This window comes from Saccoglossus kowalevskii, chromosome 15, assembly GCF_978046115.1.
Source record: "Saccoglossus kowalevskii chromosome 15, keSacKowa6.1, whole genome shotgun sequence".
Classification (NCBI taxonomy): Eukaryota; Metazoa; Hemichordata; class Enteropneusta; family Harrimaniidae; genus Saccoglossus; species Saccoglossus kowalevskii.
Window position 1 is genome coordinate 30,115,991 of NC_140655.1, and position 21,748 is coordinate 30,137,738.

At 34.7% G+C, this 21,748-nt stretch overlaps 1 protein-coding gene across 1 annotated transcript; it reads right to left on the reverse strand.

Annotated features, from left to right (window-relative positions):
• Positions 1–8,332: 8,332 nt before the first annotated feature.
• On the reverse strand, positions 8,333–17,724 carry LOC144348152 (somatostatin receptor type 2-like). The gene is made up of 3 exons (XM_078007645.1): positions 17,400–17,724; positions 10,560–10,852; positions 8,333–8,929 (listed from the first exon to the last, which is right to left on the reverse strand). The coding sequence occupies exons 1-3, from the start codon at positions 17,722–17,724 to the stop codon at positions 8,333–8,335; spliced, it is 1,215 nt and encodes a 404-aa protein (XP_077863771.1).
• Between the last annotated feature and the right edge of the window lie 4,024 nt (positions 17,725–21,748).

Below are 21,748 nucleotides of genomic sequence, written 5' to 3' on the forward strand. Positions count from 1 at the left end.
TAGAACAAAAGCTACCGCCTTCAAACTTCACAAACATGCTCCTGAAATGTTCGGCTTGCAAAACTAGATTAGATTTTCAAAACAAATGGCATAAGGCCAAGATCGCAATATATCCGTATCTAATTTCTCGACAGCTAATGCTTTCAAACTACGCAAATATAAGGTCTAAATTATAAGTGTTGATTTGGTTATTGATAATAACGAATTCTGACGCAGGTTGGCATTTGTTATATGATATTATTATACATCTGTCACCGTAACACCACAGGTTACAGCGTGACGTAATTTTGCGGTATTTTACGGGGTATTTTCATCCTACCATATTAGGAAATGCGAATTCCAAATATGGAATTATTACGCGCGTAAGCGTCCTCTAATAATAAAAACAAACATGGCTGCCACCAGAATTTAATCGGACTCCATACAAAGAAGTTCGCTGATTATGTTCTAAACTTTTTAGATTTCGGCATTCCCATGATGTATCCTTGGTAGGAAAAGATGTATAATAACAAGGTTATTACGAAGATACCTCAACGTATGCACGAAGACAGTACGCTGTCGCATCGACCTCCGCTGCGCGTCGGTCGATACTGCCCATGTACTGTCTTCGTGCATATTTTGAGGTATCTTCGTAATAACCTCATAATATTCTTATCAAAGATCACAGTGTACCAGTTACCGCCAGGTTAGCATTGACACCATTTCGAGTGCAATAAACATGATCAATCAACATTGTCAGAAAACCACTGAATGACATACAGTTATGAGAGAATAATAGCTCTAGTTACAATCACTCAAAGGAATTCTAATGAAGGAAAATAAATGTCATTATAAACACTCAAATTATGGTCGTTGTCATGGTGATAACATGGAAAGAAGACAATTCTTTCAAAACTGTAAAAATATCTCTTCCGGATTGTCTAAAGGTTGAACTGATTTTAAAATTAGATGTAGCCAATTCACCCCGACACCATAAATACATATACGGCTCCCAAAATAAACAAATCTTTCAATTGAGTAAAATGCGGGTAATGTGTGTCCATGAACGCCGAAAATGTATGTAAATTATATGCATGCTTTTTTAGAATTGTATATAATTATCATAAACTTAAACAAAAGTAACGTCACTTAAGCACAAACCATTAATATTTGTAGACAGTCACTAACACGTTTTCCTGTAAAAGATTCTAAACGCCGCCACCGAGAGCAAGAGACCACGTGACTTGTTATAACTCTCTAGTACAATGCGTCTCTGATCTATATAAACCGTGGTATTTGAAAAGGTAAATGTGGTGACGGCAGTTATGTGCTCAGTTTTTAAATGTCCTGTATTCTAACATTTTATTTTATAGAGATTGTGCTAGTGTTTAGTGTTTAGCCTACCAGAACCAATTCACTATTTTTGGCTTTGGACCTTGAATGTATATAAAATGCGTGTACAATTCGCAAATGCGAAATGCTCAGTTGCTATAGATACGACGTGTTTTAACTGCTGACATCCGTTGGTGTGGAAACAACTATAGTTGTATTCACGCACAGCTCCTAAGTACAGACTGAGTTTAGTCTGTCACACATTTTCATGCGGGTATTAATATGTTAAGTGAGTACCCAACAGACACACATGGAACACTTGATGAACCTATCATTTTGGCAGGTGATTTTAATGCACGAACCTGTCCGACAGAAGATGTTATCATTCGTGACTTCATTTTGCATATACCTCAACTAGTAAATTCAGATTACCATCAACATTCTAAGGATAAAGTTGTTACGCCTGCCTGTATGACTTGATTAATTGACTTGTGTAGAAATATAATGTACACATTGTAAACGATAGATCATTGTGCTGACAATGAAGGGGATTTTACTTGTGTCAATGCTAATGTGTGGTGGATTAAATAATTGTCATTACTAACTTGTTAAAATATATTTAATGTGCTGTCGCGTATTGAATCTAATCCACTTACCGCTAGTATGCAATTTAACTGTTATAGGGAACAAGATGACAACCAAAGTACAAAACTCGTACGATTATCTTGGAAAGCAAGGAATAGGCTCTAGTTTACAAATGATATAGCTTTAGTATAATATATTAATATGCCGAAGTGTTAGGTAGCTCATTTACCTGATATTGACAGCGCTTTGAATGAATTCTCTAATGTATTCATGTTTTAATATGCAGATTACAAATTTTAATCATCGTGTGCAAATCCAAAATACTTCTAAACAATCAGGATGGTTTGAATCCACTTGTACTCGAAATAAGAATCTTATGTATTATCGAGTTGATATTTATACCATAATGTTGACTTACGAGTCCCCAGACTTTTCACTCAATTTTGTTAATACTGCTTGCATAAAATTAGATGCATTAGTGAATGTCCTATAAATACATGCAATTATACAGAAATATATTAGCAAGAGAAGGGGCTAGTTTTATTGTCTTTTTGTTGATTTTCAAAAGCATTCGACATAGTAAACCACTCACTTTTTATGTACAAACTAGTTCTATTGGGTATGTCGGGGAAAATGAACTTTATTTTGCGTTGTATGTATAAGACCATCATGTAATGTGTGAAGCATGGTAACTATGGTAATAGTTACCATAGTTACCATGCTTCACACATTACATGATGGTCTTATACATAGAACGCAAAATAATTATTTTGATTGTCCAATAGAAGCGGGCATGGTTGTATGCTAAGGCCAGACTTTTATTATCCCTTGTTTCGCGAACCCGCCGAATGAACAGGAGCCGAAAATGAAATAAAAATACAATTTTATTTCAGAGTAATTTCTCGCGCCCGCCGACTTGTAAGAGGAAAAAATGCTAAACAAAATATTATTTTTATCTTCATTTTTTACCGCCCGCCGCATAACAAATCCAAGTTGCATTTTCGTGGGAGTATCATGATCAAAGTACCGAAGTCTCGCGCAGATGAGAAACAAGGTTATACATGGAATAAAATAATTGTATTTCATTTCTTCTCTCCGATCATTAATCTAACTTACAATTTTTTGAGAATCACACAAATCTAATGGAAAAAAGAATTAATTTTTTTTTTTGCCCTCCTCAAAAAAAATTGCCTTATAAAATTCGAGAAACAAGGAATAAAAAAGTCTGGCCTAAGTATGGTTTTGTTTATTCATTTGTTGAAGAATTGAATGTTATGCTAATGAACTCAGGAAACGTGGGTATTCAGTTAACACAATATATTTGTAATTTATTTTCATTGTTGTACATTGTTATATTTGTTGAATCGAAAATAGTCTTACAGAGATATTTTGGGACTATTATGTCGAATGTGAAGCATAGTAGCAGCTAATCTTGAAAAGACCAAAATTGTGGTTTTGAGAAATAGGAGGTTTCTCGACGGTAACGCCATCGAGGTAACTAGTCATTATAAATATCCAGGTCTTGTCCTTGTTCTATCCTCTTCTAATCAAATGCTACCGCAACTCTGACAGAACAAGCAAACAAATCACTTCCGGTCTTAGCGACATGATTGCAGGAAGAAATGTAGGGAGATCCCCTTTAAATTCACATTTCAAATAATTCACTGATGTTGCCGATTTTGCTTTACGGATTTGAGATTTGGGGTTCTGATTACTTTAAATCAGTCGAAAAGGGACAACGTAAGTGGTGCAAAACATGTTTGGGTCTACCTCTGAATGCCACAAATGAGACAGTTATTGGAGAGTGTGGTCGTATGCCTATCCATGATTCAGGTATAACGCTATGTATTTCCTAAAAACACTTGAACTCTCTCCGCATAGATTAACTCATCAAGCCTACAAAATGCTTTTCAGCTTAGACGAGTCGGGCAGGGATAACTGGGCAACATCCACTAAACACATATTATATTCTAATGGTTTTAGCTAAGTGTAGATAGCACAAAACGTGGGAGACAAAAACACGTTTATTTCGTAATGTATGTCTCGTGTTCAGAGTGTCAACAGTGTACGCTTAGCCCGTGCTAAGAAACGGTAAGTACGGATTAAATCTAAACCGTTTTAAGACCCGGCATAAATCCTAAACGAAATGTGCGCGTATGCGTATCTCGCAGAAGTAAATCGTGAACAACAATATATACAACTAGAATAACCAAGTTTACTTGAAAGTTGTTTTGAGCGTTACAGAATTATTTATCACTATAGATCACGTATTTATATTGATTCTGGTACTTCTGGCATTGGTACTTCGAGAAATTACGAACGGACTCGGAATATGTGCTGTATCGGCAGTAGTAGTCTGAACGTATAGACAAATACACCAACCTTGATAAATAACACAGTATATCATCAATGGTACTCCAATACTATCGCCCTATGACGTCAAGGGACTCAACACAGTTGATGCTCTTGTAGGTCTTCAGTTTATTGCTTACCCTGAACGCAATGATTTATACATTTATGTGTGTGTCCCATATCATTTAACATATGCTACCAGCATGCGATTGACGGACGTAACCATAGTTCTGATGATAAGTGTGTCAGTAAACAATCTAAGACGCGATGTATTAGTCAATATTTTGCAGTAAGATAGCGTGTCTAAAAAATCGGAAACGACTCACTCGTTATTATTGTACGGTTGTTCACCAATCTTCCGCAATTTTAGTATAATCTTATGTGTTTTCAGATATTCAAAATGTTTTATATCTCTTTGTAGGACTCTATTGGAAATTATAGAAAATGAATTGAAATATCTTGGTTAAATATAGTGCAATAAATAACTAACTTAATCACTAAAAAAACATGGCTTAAACATTACGCAGTCTTTATATCGTTGCTCTAGCGACGGCACCTACTGTGATGTGAATTGACTTACGACGTATATGGGTGGAGGCAATATCGTGCAAATTGACCACTGTGTCCGTGTAGCCGTTCGTTCACTTAGGAAATAGTAACATATCCCAAACATAGTTTTCAAAACATTCAATATTTGAGGGAGAAGACTATAAAACTATATGGTAAGCTGAAAATACTAAAAATAGCTTCGATAAATACTGCGTTATCTATTACTGTTATCTACGTTACTGGTAGTAGATTGCATTCGATTATTCGGTTAGCTGAAAAAAAACGCACATTTCACAAGTTTTAGAAGTCATTCATTCAATACACAAAATAATACAGACTACATAATATTATTACTACAAATTTGAATCTTTAATATAAATATATTGTAACTTTATACACGTAAATGAAATGCTTGGGGTTAACCCAATCTGCTAAAGATCGATGTGGTAAGAAGCTCTGGTCGCCGGTGTATTTCGCTTCAAACTACATCTGACCAATTTACGATATGAGTTCTCACAACTCCCCTCTGACCAATTAGGGAGTATCTTTCTAAAAAGCTGTATATAACACGATAGCTGGTTGGTTGCCATTCACGTAAAAGATGAATCTGCGTAGATAATTGGACAGATGAAGTTAGTGACGATATGCATCGGCGACCAATATTAAAAGCGACAGAGCCATAATCAATAACTTGATTATCTCATTTATATTCAATTAATATTTCACGTGTCATTCGTAGAAACTCTTTCACCAAATATAAATGGCATAATTAAAGAACATGACGAGCAAGCAATACATAATCAATTTAACATACAAACCAATACAAGAATGAATATATTATAACAAAGTGGGAATGATATACCCTACAGAAAATCATTAAAGGATGGTGGTTGTCGCGCCGTACATTTGTGTTGGTAAATATTGATATTTTCTGCAATCCAGTGCACCAGTTGCACTAATTACCGCTGGTGACTCATTCGATACATTTCAATCACCAAAGAAAATCATTTAAAGCTTAATAATCGCTCACTTTGTACTCTTTGCAATAGTCAAAGTCACCATCTTTGTTTATATGAGATCCATATCTCGCGCATGCTTGGTGCAACAACCACCGCCCTTGAAATAAAAGTCATAAAGAGAAAATACAAGTTTTATGGAACACTATACAAGTACAACTAAAGTAGATAAACATGCATTACAAAACATGGTCGAATGAATGAAAGAATGATAGTTTATACCACACTATAAGTATACTTGAATAATTATGACTTCACAATAGGTTTTTGTGAATAAATTAACATAATTATCAGAAATTATATTATATTTTTCAATCGTGCGAGTAACTAAAGCGTCGTGAATAAATTATCATAAATTTAATATTTTTTTTTCAATCGTGCACGTAATGACGGCCTCGCAAATTAATTATGACGTCACACCCGGCATGATTTTTTTTATATAATTGAACGGCAGAGGGCGCACACATTAACGCACACACACACACGCACACTCACACACACACACACACTGCGTTAATATGTGTTCTTAGGCGTTTACGCTAGAGACCAACTGCCTAAGGCGAAAGTATTTTATTCACCATTATAGGATACATAACTATAACAAAATCCACATTAAATTAAAGTGTATAGCTATATAAGATGAACAGTTATGGTTGGGCAGCAGAACATATCTTAGATGAGGCTAGTCTGCTCCCGAATACTGATGTAGCTAAATAATCATTTTGGCGGGCGTTTTGTTAAGAAATAAAATTACATTTATACAATCTAATAAAAATAACAATAAATACAATAAACTCGGTTGACAATAAAGTTTCACATGGTAGTTGTTTTTCACCACTGGTATGTAAATAGAAACTAACTATGTGAGTTGGCTAAATGTGCTTTTATTATGTTTGCTTGAAAGTATTGCGATTGGAAATATTTCTAATATGATTAGGAAGACTATTCCTCAATTTGGTTCCAGGGTAGTCCAGAGAAAATTGACCAAAGGTAGTTCTTTTATGTGGGAAGGCAAAGTGGAAAAGGATCTAGTTTGGCATGAATGACCATGAAAAGAGAAATAGTTACTTACTTTAAATCATGATTAAAACATGCTAGCTGGACCTTGTGTTGTTCATAAATGTCAAGAAAACCCAGAGAATTAAATCTGCTGTGTGTGAGTCTGTCTTTAAACATTATAATGCGTACCAGTTTCTTTTGGATCAAGGGAGGAGCGATAAGTACTACCCCATACTTCCAAACCATAGGAAAAATGTGGGAGAATTAAAGAGTTATAATGTAAGGAGTTATAATAATAAAGAACCTTGGAAAGAAGTAGCGTAATTTTGAAATTAAGCCTCAATGGTGTTATTTTTGCTAACACATGTTTTATGTGAGGTTTCCAAGTGAAGTGTTTATCTGTGGTTAAGCCAAGGTAAGTAGCTGTATTGACATTAGACAACATATTATTATTGAGATTCAGATTTTTGTTTGAAGAAAAGATTTTCTGAAGAAGAGAGAAGATCATATAGTTAATTTTGTTGTTGTTTATTGTTGTTAGTTTATTTGCAACACACCAGTTTGCTACACGATTTAGATTAGTTTTAATATATGTTTATGGTAAGTATTATAAGAAAATAAGTAGAATAAATTGGTGTCATCGGCAAAATGTTTAAAGTAAAAAAAATGATGAGGAGGAAGGTAGATGATTGATATATAGGAGAACGAGAAGTGGTCTAATTATAGATCTTTGTAGTACCCCAAACTCAGCGTTCGTATCAAACACAGATGACAGTAGTAGCGGGTATGGAACGCATTGGGTCGCTTTCTATCTGAAGGATTCCTACCACAGAGAATATTTTGACTCTTACGGTATTCCGCTCCATTACGCGGAATTTAAAATATTTCTCGAAAGAAACGGTCGCAAAGAAACGGTCGTACGTGGATCTACAATCATCGTTCACTTCAAGCACCATTCTCTAGTTTCCGACCTGTAGTACTTGCTTCGCAGATCGCGAGGGTACCTCATGCACTCCGTAACGGTAGACATTTAAACGACGTTTATGTGAACAGATATATCGAGAACATTACCGGAATCAATCTACTTCTTTATGCCAAATATTATTTCTCATACAGTTTTACTAAAGGATTTATACTTCGAAATTTCAAACATTTTACTTGAAGCCTATTCATATAACTATCAATATTTGTATGCAAACATTATTTTTTTGTTTATCAATGTTTATTATTATTATTATTATTATTATTATTATTATTATTGACTTTATATTTTTCTATGTTACTCAGTTTTATTAATCGAATTTTTTACTTACTCATATTCTCCTTTTCGTAGCGTTAAAAGAAAGAAATATTCAACCACGCTATAAATGTATATTTCATGTAACTATTTCATCAATATTTACGCCTTTTATGTATAGTATGCAAAGTGTATTTATTAAAGCAGTGTGAATGTATGTGTGTGTGGGCGCAAAATTTATATTTAATAGAAAGTTGCAATGTAGATAACAACACAAATATCCCTAATTGTCCCCGTCTGCATAGACCGAATTGACACTTGACATATCGCACATAGAGTGTGCAGTGTTCCTATCACAATCCACAGTGTATAAACTCTGACTCGTTGAAGTCTCTCGAACTTGACGGCCACAAATTAACTCCCGACATGCTTTACGAAACTGGGGGGTCATGAATGAGTAAATGATGGGGTTCGAGCAGCTATTGGCGTATGGGAGAATTAATCCAACGTTTTTGATCATCGGGTGTAGGGCGTTTTCTGGTAAATATATAAAGAACAGATTGTATGTACAGAACAGAACGTAACAGAAAAAATACGCAAAAAATACGACCAATAGTGTGCGAGCTGTTTTCCAGTGCACGTTGTCCACCTTTTTGTTCGTTCCCGCCTTACCCACAATGCCTCTTGTACTCTTCCACACTTCATACACAATGATACTGTACAGTATCATAGTTACAAAACTTGGGATAAAAAAAAGCACAAAGTTGAAATAGAAGGCCTTGAAATGTCGATACCATGGTCCAAATGGTAGCACCAGCTTACAGGCAAATGGTGTCTTCCCAGTGTACGTTGCACCATGGTCTCCACTGTTGTAGATTGCCTAAAATCAAATTAATACATAGAAGAAAGTTTTTGGTGAATAATTACAATTTGAAATCTGATATACAAAATATACTGAGTATATCTTCCCATATACAACTCACAATAATTATAAGAAACTTTCCATATTAAAAATAGTGTTTAGAGAGACATTTATTCGTTTCTGTTCATATTCAAAACTTTTTGTAAACAATAGAAGCCGTAGTTAACACCCCATGCAGCAATTTCGAAAACTCAGTGTCGTTTCAGTTTTTTCAACAATTCCTACACTACACGTACACTTATCTAGTGTAATTATCTAGTGGCACACTTAGACAGTGTACATATGTATTTACCAGGTAATTAAAAAAATAACATTTTCTCCTAGTCGAATTCATACATGATGTAATCCTACAATGCCGATACAGTTAAAAAGCTAAGAAACACTACTTGTTGATTTTTCAATTATTGATTCAGAATAGTTGGCCAATCAACACACAATGATAAATTTCCTGCCATACTACAAATAAGTGATATAATACATAATATTTGAAAAAGTAAAGTATGAAAATCTTATGTACACATAATTTTATGAAGTAAAAATGAATGACGAAATTTTAACTTAGTCACCAAGTGTTCCTTTCGCACCCATAACACAATTTCTGACAAAGTTGTGCAATTCATCTGTTTTTCTTTCATTTTGGTTTTCATCAGAGTTCGATTTTATAAAGATTACCCACATTTTGTGGAAATTACCAGCTTTTGTGGAAATTAAACGATTAGGAACATCTACAATAAATTGTGCCCGGATAATTTGATAATTGATCGGTGTTGTGATATTATACACACAGAGAATGTGTACACCTATTGGGGGGAATTGAACCCGTCTGTGATAACTTACTTCTACTATCAGTTATTGAGCTAGATTGAGTATAATAGAAAAGTGATACGTGACTGTTTTAGAGATTTATTTCGTTATATCTCATCTAATTTGTTATATCATTTGTCAGTCAATAACATGTATATGTTTATATTTCTTTTCACAGTCTCGTAATAACATGAATGACACCAATCCCAATACAATTTAATTCCAGTATACACAAACTTTGACAGCAGTTAAAACTGCTTCATAATATAATTACAAAACTTAGAAAGGTTTAATAATTTAAGTTGTTTTGATGAATTGAATAATTGCTCTATTTTTAATGTATTTGCTCTAAAACGATAATACGGTTTTAATAATTGTTTCCTTATTGTGTGGAAAGCTATGTACTCAAACAGATAGTGACATTCATCACCAATATAATTGTATGGGCATAAGATACATATTCTATCATGAGTAGCAACATTTTGATAACGACCAGCCATAATAGGTAACCTATGATTACAACATGTAAATTTAAATAATTGGATACGGTGAGCTGGACCAAGGCAAAAAAGGTATTGTGAAATAGACTATGATTGTTTAATAATTATGGAATTTGTACACAAGCCAATTTCATGCATTTCAGAATTCTAATTTTGCGTGTAAATATCCAATAACTGCAATTTCATACTTGTGATCTCTCGTGATTTGATACATCTCGCGTTGTTTTGATACATCCCGCGTGGAACGTCAGGATAATCAGAAATACACGGAACTCAATACTTACTTTAAACATGAATAGAGTTGGCGATGACGCAGCGAGTGTCAGTATCCAAAGAAACACAAGAATAATCTTCGTCCTTTTCAGTGAAAAATTCATTCGAAACCGTATTGGGTGACAGATCGCAAAGTAGCGATCAACTGCTATTGCAACCATGTTGAACACAGTTATGTTAAAGCCAATGTATCTGAAGAAGCGATGGATGATGCATTGTATATCATGGTACCATAAAACAGACCACGTGACTCGGTAGAACTCAGTGACGTGGAACCCGACAACAATCACTGCCAGCAAGTCGCCTGTGAAAAGAATAAAAATCAAATCATGTAACAATTTATAAACCCCCCAAAACACGATTTCAATGACTCAATGTACTGTCAGGTTCAGTAAAGCATACACACTTTTCCAGCCACTGGGAAATATTATTTGCAGAAATAAAGCATATCACTACACACTTATATCCACTGAAGCCTGATTAATCCACTTAGTTGTAAAATTACAACTTCAATGTCCTTCAACGCAATTAGTTGTGTTTTGTCACGTTTTTAGTTCAGTGCTCGGTGATATGAAATCTGTTATTTAAGAGAAATATACATGGAAGTAGCGCTTCGATTTGTTGTTCACTTACACAACAAATTCACATTTTGAAACTTTCATATTATACAGGTTTCACACACAAACATAAATTCTGTTTGCATTTCGTGCGTGTATTGAAATGTTTATATCATTATACGCGATTGTCTGCCTTTAACATCTTCGTGCTTTACTGAATTATTTTTGTCGTGCCTCCAAATTCTTACATGCTGCCCAAACGTCCTTTGATACAACCAACAGCTGCCTGTGTCGTTGGAGGGTGCGTGATGTAATAATAGCGCAGTGATAATTTAACTCAGTGTTAAGGTATTTAAACTGGATTGAAAGTGACAATTAACAACTCAATTAAAGTGAGTTACTAAATAAAAGAAGATTAATTTGAATAAAGTGTCTCACCAGCTATCAAATACACAGCAACTCACAGCTATGTACGAGTAATTTCTAGAAGTAACTACATAATTCAACGAAACAATACTATTTCAGGTAGCAAATAACATAAATAATTCAATTGAAATGAAATGAACTAGTAAATTTAGACCCTAATGAAATATCGGAAATATTCTGTTCAGAATTTTAGAAATGTACATTTTTATTAGTTAAGTGTGGTGCGACATATACACGCGCTGCAAGATGTTTTCTTCTATTAACTAAAAACTAACTAACTAACTAAATTATTAACTAAATAATTAACTAACTAACTAAGTAAATAAATAAATAAATAAATAAATAAATAAATAAATAAATAAATAAATAAATAAATAAATAAATAAATAAATAAATAAATAAATAAATAAATAAATAAATAAATAAATAAATAAATAAATAAATAAATAAATAAATAAATAAATAAATAAATAAATAAATAAATAAATAAACGCCGAACAAATTCGTTGTACAGCTTTGAGCACTGGATTGTACCTTTTCAATGAGGTGCACCCAATAGTCTTATAATTCTCTGTTATTAACACATAGACACACCTCGCATTTCACGGTGGCCGTATTTCATAGCTGTATTTCTTACGTGTGGTATTATAGTAAAAAGTGGGAAACACATTGAATTGATCAAAATAGTTTGTGTAACATATAGGAAAATTTCAGCTCACTCTCTGGCTGGGCGAAAATAATCTGGTGTACAGTTTTGTCCGGGATGCAGCTATAACGACCCCATTTGGCGTCGGACGCCTTATGTTACGCAACCATAATCCTTTTTTGTCGATATAATCCTGATATCAAAAAACAACAAATTTAATAATAACTAAAATACCATCAGAAAGACTAAAAGCCGACACAAGAAGAGCTATGGACCCTCGGCTAACTGAGAGCATATAGGTTGCATCATGCACACTTTTCACGGTAGGCCATATTTCATAAATGTGTTTCTTTAGTGTAGTAGCGTGAAAATGAAAAAAAATCTTTGCCTGAAAAGAAAATCTTCTGCTGTTAACTTTTGTCCGTCCGTCTCAGTTTTGTCCGAAGAAAATATCTGTAGCATTGCCAGAGAGAGAGAGCGCACTTAAATATACGTTGGCTTTATAGCTGTATATGGCCACAGTCACTCTACTGGGATGAGTGACTGTGATATGGCGAAGATGCTGCAGGTGCGACATTACAAAATATTTAAGATACTTCTAATAGGTATTATTAAAAATAGAAAAGATGAACATCTGCTGTGTCATTTCCAACCATTCTCCTTCCCAGAGTTCCTTGCGGCTAGAACACCGAAAGTACCTCTGCCACCACGTACCGCCATTTTGTGGTGAAACGCCACAAGGCTTTTACTACGCGTATTACTTGTGTATTTTTGTTATTAGAGGGTTATAGTGTTGATTTATTCCTACTGATAAACAAGTTTTAAAATATTTCATCGATAGCTGATAATGACTTTTTTGCAAACGCACTGAAAACGATGAAATAGTTATAATTTACAAAAGAAAATAATTCCATGGCGTAATAACCGTTACTAAGGTGTTACCCGGTTCATCAAGCTGACGGCCCTGTCGATCGCTAGGCGAAGACATATGAAGAAAGGAAAGCACTTCGTGGTATTGACAGCGAACACGTTCTATTGCCACTCCGTTTGTGCCAAGGAAAGTTAAAAAAATGAGCTTCTCACTGTGAAAATAGCCAGAATCTACAAACAACGCATACGATTTCGTTGGGTTCGAAAATCGAACATCTGCATGGCAATGTTTTGGTGCGCGTCTTTGAAAGTAGTACCGCTGTGACGCATCGACCATTCAATGACAAGCATAAGATCGCGTGGCGGCAGAGATATATTCGTGGTATAGAACTATGCCTGGGAGATTGATTCCCAACCTTAAACTATTTATAGTTTCTACCAACTACATTTATGCTAATATAGCTATGCTGATATATAGCTAATATAGCATTACATATATGCAGTCTCAGGGAATGTTAAGCCAGTACAAACTCTGTCACCCAGGAACCCATACTATATAGGTAGGTTCTGGTGTCCTTTGTCTTTTCAGTTTTGTCGATATTTGCTTTCCAGTCCATTTAGTTTGATTATTCAATATCAAGTTGTGGTATTTTATTTTGTTTGAACAGAAGTATGTGACCTACTGGTAATGTACATGTGCACGGACATAAATGTCTTGCTGATGTATTCATCGGGATAATAATAATGGAGGAAAAACTGAACCAGTCTGCAATGCCACCAAGTTATAATCGGGAATGACCTTTGATAATCGCAAGATGAAGTGATCATTAAGGTGGACGGTACATTGCTGACGTCATCCCAACGCGTCTTGTTATTACTTAAGTCCTTTGACCTTTTTTCATTAGAGCAAAAATGTGGATAACTGTGGAATATCAAAGTAAGCTATGATGACAGCGAAAAATAATTGATTGTCGTGATTGGAAATAATTGTTAATGTTAGGACGGTAAAATTCATTAAAATCAATTGGTAAATAGTATGTAGGACTAAGGCACACTAAGTTAACATTATATAAGATCAGAGTAAATGATCAATGCTTTCTATACAGACGTTACACTTTGTATAAACACGTTGTTTTTCTACAACGCACTATTTGAAAATATATTTCTCATTTTCATAAAAACACAACTCACTTTGTTCAGCTTATTAATGTAAATGAGATTCTTTTCATATGCACAATGGCTGTACCTGAATGGCATAATTCAATAAATCAATATCTAGTACACTCATACGAGACGTGCAATTGCACGTAATAAGTACCTGCCCTGAGGCCAACACCTAATGGCCTTTTCAATATGATTTGAACTGTTCACATTATTCAATCATTGTTCACTGCGTATCTTCATTAAATCACGCATTCTCACTCAGGGTATTTTAAATATATGAAAACCCACCATTAGCTATGATTTATACTGCCACTGATAGCTATGTATACTCTTGCGGGTGAGACGATTGATGTCGCGCGTCACATACCTCGTACTGATCATTGTGTTGCCGTAATCGTTCATCTATTAATCAAGACTGAAATATCGCAATACATTTTTATTTAAGCCTTTTAATTTAAAGAAAGATAAATTGATTTTATTATGTCAGATAATGGTGATTATTGTCTGTAGAATGAATGTAGAATGTTTTTACTGAAAATGCAAAACAAAAAATGTTGCCATATGAATGAATGCATGCGACGATTTTCGTTGAAGTTAACTCGTATGAACGACGCATTGTTACCATGACAAAAATCATAAACGCATTTATTATTTTATTAACTGCATGGCGTTCATAGCATCCAAACATTTACAAAATATCGAACGGATCATAAATCTGAGGATCGTTAAATAGTTTTATGTTGTTTTGAGCAATGGATACTACTATTACAGCTCGGTATTCTATGTTCTATTGTGCATATATAACAATGTAATAGATTCTTCTACGGATTCTTCTACGATAATTCACTACGGATAGTCACTTGATACTTCATAACTTGATTCTAAGAAAATCCTTATCCACATGATACCGGGTACCAGCTGTAATGAATTCTGAAAAATTCTGTGGATATAACATTTGATATTCCGCCACTAGATTCTAAGAAAATTCATTGTGTAAAGGAAACTAGATACACGTCTGCAGGATGTTTCTGGTTTCCTGTTGTGTACTTGATAATTAACAACTAATTGCATATTCAGCCACTATTTTCTTGGTGACTGAGAAGTCAAAAGATATATCTTGTAAACGCGTAGATGGAAGCGTATTGTCACATCATAAACGGTATACACTGGGCGACCACACGCGTAAATGCAAAATACAAAAGGAAAAATATTTATATGGTCAGCCATGATTCGGATCGTAATAATTAGAAGAATAGAAAAATAAATAAAAGAATAACTCAAAGAACTGAACAAAATAGAGTCGACAATATTTGTTGGGATACTTGTAACTGGGAATGTTACAATGGGATTATCGTCACAATTTGTTTGGTTTTCTGCAAATAATTTTACTGCATGACCGGCGGCTCGGTGAAGTGTTTCAGTCGCAGTTCCCAAACGAAGAGTGTCGATGATCACCACCTCTCTGCTGAGGATGACTTTCCCAGACATATTATTTTTCAAGCGCGTTATAACTTGGGGATAAGAGTCAGGATCACAGTTTAAGCCGCGGCGCAAGGCAATGGCGGTTTACTTTTTAGCCTCGTTGCGCGGCAACGGCGGCTTACCTTTTAGTCTCGTTGCCGAGTAACGATGCTTTTTTTAAATAGCCTTTTAAATAAGTTGATTCTAAATTTTTATTTTCTTATTCATTCATTCATTCATTCATTCATTCATTCATTCATTCATTCATTCATTCATTCATTCATTCATTCATTCATTCATTCATTTATCTATCTATTATTTTACTCTTTTAATTACTTTAAAACACATTGAAATAGTTACATTTCATTTTTGCGAATATGACTCAATACACACATGAATTAACAAAATCTTAATTTAGCTAAAATGCCAACAATCGAAGTATTTTAAATTAGCGACATCTTGAATTATCGAAATTACAGGTTAGCTAAATTAGCTAAAATGACATGCTAGCTAAAAAGACGTATATAACACACCGTAAATATTATTCTATTTCCTGTGAAACGAAACAACACAGAGTAACCCTGGATATATAGTTATACAAATAACACATTTTGATGAGAGATATAAATTACTAAGTGTACGAGTGTTATATATTATCGTCAATGAACGTGTGGATCGAATGATCAGCGGTAAATACAGCACATTATTACGCGCACAATTAAACGTCGGCGGGACAATGCTATTATATTCATTCAACATTCTGTAGTTCTAGGTATATAGACATAGACATAGATGAGAGATACACATATGAAATATTAAATTTGAATAGAGAGTCAGTGCGAATATTTACAGTAATAGATCATAATGCATATTTGTTACAGAACTATGTAATCTTTAATGTGACATTGGTACTAGTCTACTTTCAGGACTGGCTTCAAAATGCGTTTAGAAACAGGGTCATTATGTACTGGCTTCACTTTAGTTCCAACTTTAATATGATTACAAAATCAAGTTACCAAGCAACACTATGTAGCGAGGGAAATTTTACAATTCTGAATCGTAATCCGAATTTTGTCAAAGCTTTTTTTCAAAATATTTGCACGGTACATTTCAGATCAATTATTGGCAGCTCCTCGTTCCAGGTGCTAGTGAAATATTGACTATTTTTTTTCTGTTGTGAGTTAAAAGTCACTGTCACAGAGTCAGTATGTTTTGACAACAAGATAATGTTACTACCTGCCACTAGTCTTGTCCATGCAATTTCAAATACTCAATGTATTTGTAATATTGACGTACAATGTGTAAAACAGATGAAAGTGAAATCAACTTGATTACAGTCAGGTAAAACGCCGACCAATCACAGTCGGATCAGGGATATATAGAAGTTATTCTGTATGATTCAATGATTTCCTTTGTAATACTTATCACAGAATTCCGTGATGAACAACCTAAATGTCTACTTGTTTGACATTTAACATTCAACTAATGGAACAATTAAATTTGTTTTTCAATGATGAAGCGTTAATTGTACATGCTCTTGCGAACTATGGTTGCTGAAGCAAGGTGCAATCGAGTTCTTGTTATTTAAACTCGGGTCATACTGATAATGTTTACTTTGTTACATGGACTATTATGTAGATACGTTAAAATACAATATTCAAATTTTGATGACATCGCTCAAAATATGTACCACAACACACACATGTATATATATTAGATATATCTACCTATGGCTAAGTTCAAGACGTAAAGAGATGAGTTGTTTTGTTGATACCTCTTCTGTCCATACACTAATATCACCAACAAGTTGCCGATCAACCCTGATATTCCGACAATCAAGAAAAATGGAACTTCAAAAGCGATGTCACTCGTCAAAGGGATACCAGCGTTGTTCAGCTTTCCGTCATAATGTGTTACATTGTCGGTGTGATTTTCGCAATCTGTATCGTTGATAAAGCCCGTCAGGGAAACCACGGAGCCGGCAATCAGCTGTGATGTAGTTAACTCAACACTAGTATTTTCGTTCCAACCCACGGTAGTGTGGTTCACCATCGTGGACAGTTTTGAAACTGATGTATGCATTACCAGTACCTACTGATATGACATGAGTTGATGTGCATTACATATTCATTACTTAACCCAATCACCATGCAATGCATATAATTATCTACGTCATTACTTCATTCGATGTCCACGAAGAAAGGAGTCCTCCAATCTGTTTACGGACCTATAATCAATGCATATAATTTATTTTTGCAGTTTACCCTTTTTGAAAATGTACTTGTTAATAATTGGGCAATTTAAAACGCATCTAAAAAGACGTCCAAAGCACTCAAGACATAACTGGAACCTGTTCAGTCACATTGCCGAGTTTAGAAATGTCATTGAGACTAATGACTTTGTCATTGATTCGTTACACAGATCGACGAACAAAGATTCCGATTACAAACTGGACGAGGACTGATAGGGTTATAAACCAGATGTCAAGCTGTGATATATCCCTTTTTTTACAAAAAGCCTGTTATCGAGCACACACCGAGGACACTACAATCCTTATTTGAACATGGGGATTGAAACCGGGACCACTACATCACGTTAAAATACGCAGGTTAAGTACATTAAAATAACGAAAAATTGTAAGTATTGTGCATAGCTACAGTATATGTAAGGAATTACAATTTCCCAACGCAACTACGTGAAAGTCGACGCTTTATATACTTGCAGAAGAAAATCAACTTGCGTGAAGTGCGTGGATTACTTAGACGTGTACGATGTGTTCTGGTAACTAATAAACCATGCACGTAAGCTGAGTAACCTGTGCGTATAAGCTGAGACCGGTAGATTATAAATGCTTGGCATCAACATTCTCTTTTACATCGATATAATAATACAAAATTTGTAGTAAATAAACTCATTCATTACAATTAGGGTGACAAATTGACTTTCAATTCTTTATATAAATCCCATATAAAAACATTCGATGAAATCCATATTCGTCGGCCAATCACTGTGATAGGAATAAGTGAATTCTCGGTTTATACATGGGTATGGGGTCTTGATAACTATTAACGGCGCCTGTGTTCGTGACAAAAGTGTATTAGGTATTACCTGTCAATCATCTTTATAAGCAATAATTCCACCAAGCTCATTAGTATACAGTCTGTATTTAAATGTACGTATTCGTTAACACTTCCACACGCAATTTGTAAGTTCAAATAAGTAATTTAACCCTATTAAATCTGTAAGTATATATCAGACTGGTCGTGCAAGTAGTTCCAATGCGTCATAGATAATGCCGACAATCGTTTAAAACTATTTTGATGTATCCTTATAGACACGACGTCGCTTAGTCATAACGCAAATCCTCTTATACGCTGCAAGATAGAATATAATGGATAACAGAATGCCTTAGTATTTTTTATTTGCATTGCATCTTTTAAGACGCTTATGACACGTTTTCCATTAACGGCTCAGTTTCTTGTGATAATTTAAATGTTATCTACTGTATTACTTTTTTGAAAAAATGTTCTAACACAATAAAGAAAATATTATACTTGATTACGCTACTTTTGTTCACAATAAAAACATTTAGTCTGTAATACGTCCCTTAATGAATGTCATATGAGTCTATTTAAAATCACTAGGAATACATAATATTTATAAAAGATTTAGGTATCAGACATGTATTTTTATTCACGGTCTTGTAATTTGTATTTTACAAAAACATCGATGAATATGCAATTTCAGTTTGCCATGGCAACGTCGCATCTTTTCTGTAGATTATAATGACACTCGTATGTGTGATACTGGAACCTGAAATCACTTAAAAACTACACTCAAATCGTACTTAAGTCAGGTTCTACTTTACCATCAACTCGTAATATTATACATGTATGTCATAACTCGTACATAACTGCTCTTTCACAAAATTTCACTTTAATCATGCCTGATATTTACCAAATTACACGTAATTTCATTTATGAAATAATATTCATGTTCGCAGAACGTCGTTATCCCCTGAAATTGTATGGTTGTAAAGTTGCAAATTCAGACTTATAATATTAGAAAACATAATCGCTTTGTATTTAGTTACCAATGTTTGTTGTCTTAATTATTTTGTTGTAGATTGAAGGTATATCTTTTCTATTTATTATGCACACATGATGATAACGTTGGAAAAATGTCATATAGTTCATATGTGGAGCTCATTTGCATGAAAAATCGCAGGATTTTAAATGTCATGCACGTTTGTTAATGCCATCGTCTTATGTCAACGTTTCCTGTCCACTGTTTAATAATCCATTTCCTGATCTACTAATTGGTCGAGTTACATTTTTCACCTCGAAAAACAGTGCATTCCAATGTCAGTTCACACTCGGGATGTACGACTAAGATCTGGTCAAAGGTTCTCTGAACATTTCGTGCAGCCACACCCAGCAATTGGTTAGATGTTTCCTGATGTCATTCTATATATGCTAAAGATACGTACATGAGACTTTCTCTGCAGTGACAAGTAATGACGTAGTTTCACGGTCCTCGCATTACGGCAATAGATTAGATCACCTTAGTTGAAGAAAACAATCATGGCCAGAGAGAGTGTCGACAGTCTAATACACATAACATATTAATTCGATAATTAATGCACAGTATGACAACAAAACAACATTGGGATAAGAGAAATTCCCTTATATCAATATTCAATTTGCAATCCACCTTTCATTTGAATAAAAAAGCTCTGTCTATTGTGACTGACTATGGAATAGCTGGTTACGACATTGCGGTCGCCATGACCACGTCATGTCAGCCCCTGCTAATAATATTGTGTTTAAAACTCATCTTACGCTTTCATCCACAAAGAAGTTACAATTACGAACACTGCGCTATGCCTTGCCTTGTCTATCATTTAGTTTAACGGAAGCCAGGAAACGTACATTAATCAGTTTTAGCAGTATACCTATTACTTGAAACCAAACTGTGTAAAAACAACGTTCAGTGTGCTTCTATTACAGGCAACGTCTACCGATCTTACAAATGTATGTGTGCACATTATTTAAATCACTCGCTCAATCTCAATAATTGTGAGTAACCCGGAAAGAATAGAGCAGTGAATTGGAATGGTACTGTTAACATGGAGTAAGGGTTGTTGAGAAATAAACGAGGAAGTGGAACGAGTTTATGTAGCCCTAAATGCACAGTACTTGACAATAAACTCCGCTGTTTTCAACCGATTTAAATATATTGCCCCTCCCTCACTGAGCTACTCCTACATATGTTATTATGTTGAATCGGGCAACGTGTTTTCCACATTGAGCATGTCGTAACCATAGTGATATAATATAATTTGTCTGCCAATTGCTAACCGTTACACGTAATGTTACTACAAGCAACAACGTTGCCAAACACCAAACATAAAACAATGAAGCCATTAAACTCAGTTGCGTTGCCAGGCGCCCGGGACCGATTGAAAAAGAAAGAAAGTCTGATTGTTTGTACGTTTACGTACTGTAAATGTCCGCTGCACAATCATCGAATTTGTGCCCAAACGGTTATTTTACTTGACAGGTGAAATGACGCATATGAAGCATACGGTATCAACAAGTGATAGCGGTTATCCCTTCAAACGAGGTCATTCCTAGATATATTTGGCACATATCTGCCAGACGTCAATAGTACGTCGTTGTTATTGGAACAATTCTTGAAATAATGATTGCTAATTCTCAATTTCCATTCATTTAGATTTTTTTTAGCTGTTCTTAGATGTTTAGTATATACCTTATTCCCGCATTAAGGCCGTCAATATCTCATTGAAAGCGCGAGAACCACGAGACTTGCCCCCCCCCCCCCAAATAGTTTTCCACCCTCGTACATAATTGTGACCACTGTTCGCCATACAACAGTCTTTGGAACAGTGGGCTCGATGGCGGCACACTTTTTGGGAGAGGGGAAAACGAATTTTCTATATTGATTTTTTTGGGATAAAGCATGCGTGATTGTATATATCTTAATAATATGTTACATAATACCGACTTTGTAAATGCAATCTATCTACATCTCTCAATACCAAACTCGGCGAATG

Excerpts from the sequence above, each read along its gene's own strand:
- LOC144348152 (XM_078007645.1), bottom strand. The coding sequence starts at position 17,724 with ATGGTGAACCACACTACCGTGGGTTGGAACGAAAATACTAGTGTTGAG. Across the intron at positions 10,853-17,399 it reads CGTCTTGAACTTAGCCATAG|GCGACTTGCTGGCAGTGATT; the intron begins GTAGATATATCT and ends TTCTTTTCACAG. Across the intron at positions 8,930-10,559 it reads CAACTCTATTCATGTTTAAA|GCAATCTACAACAGTGGAGA; the intron begins GTAAGTATTGAG and ends ATTTGATTTTAG.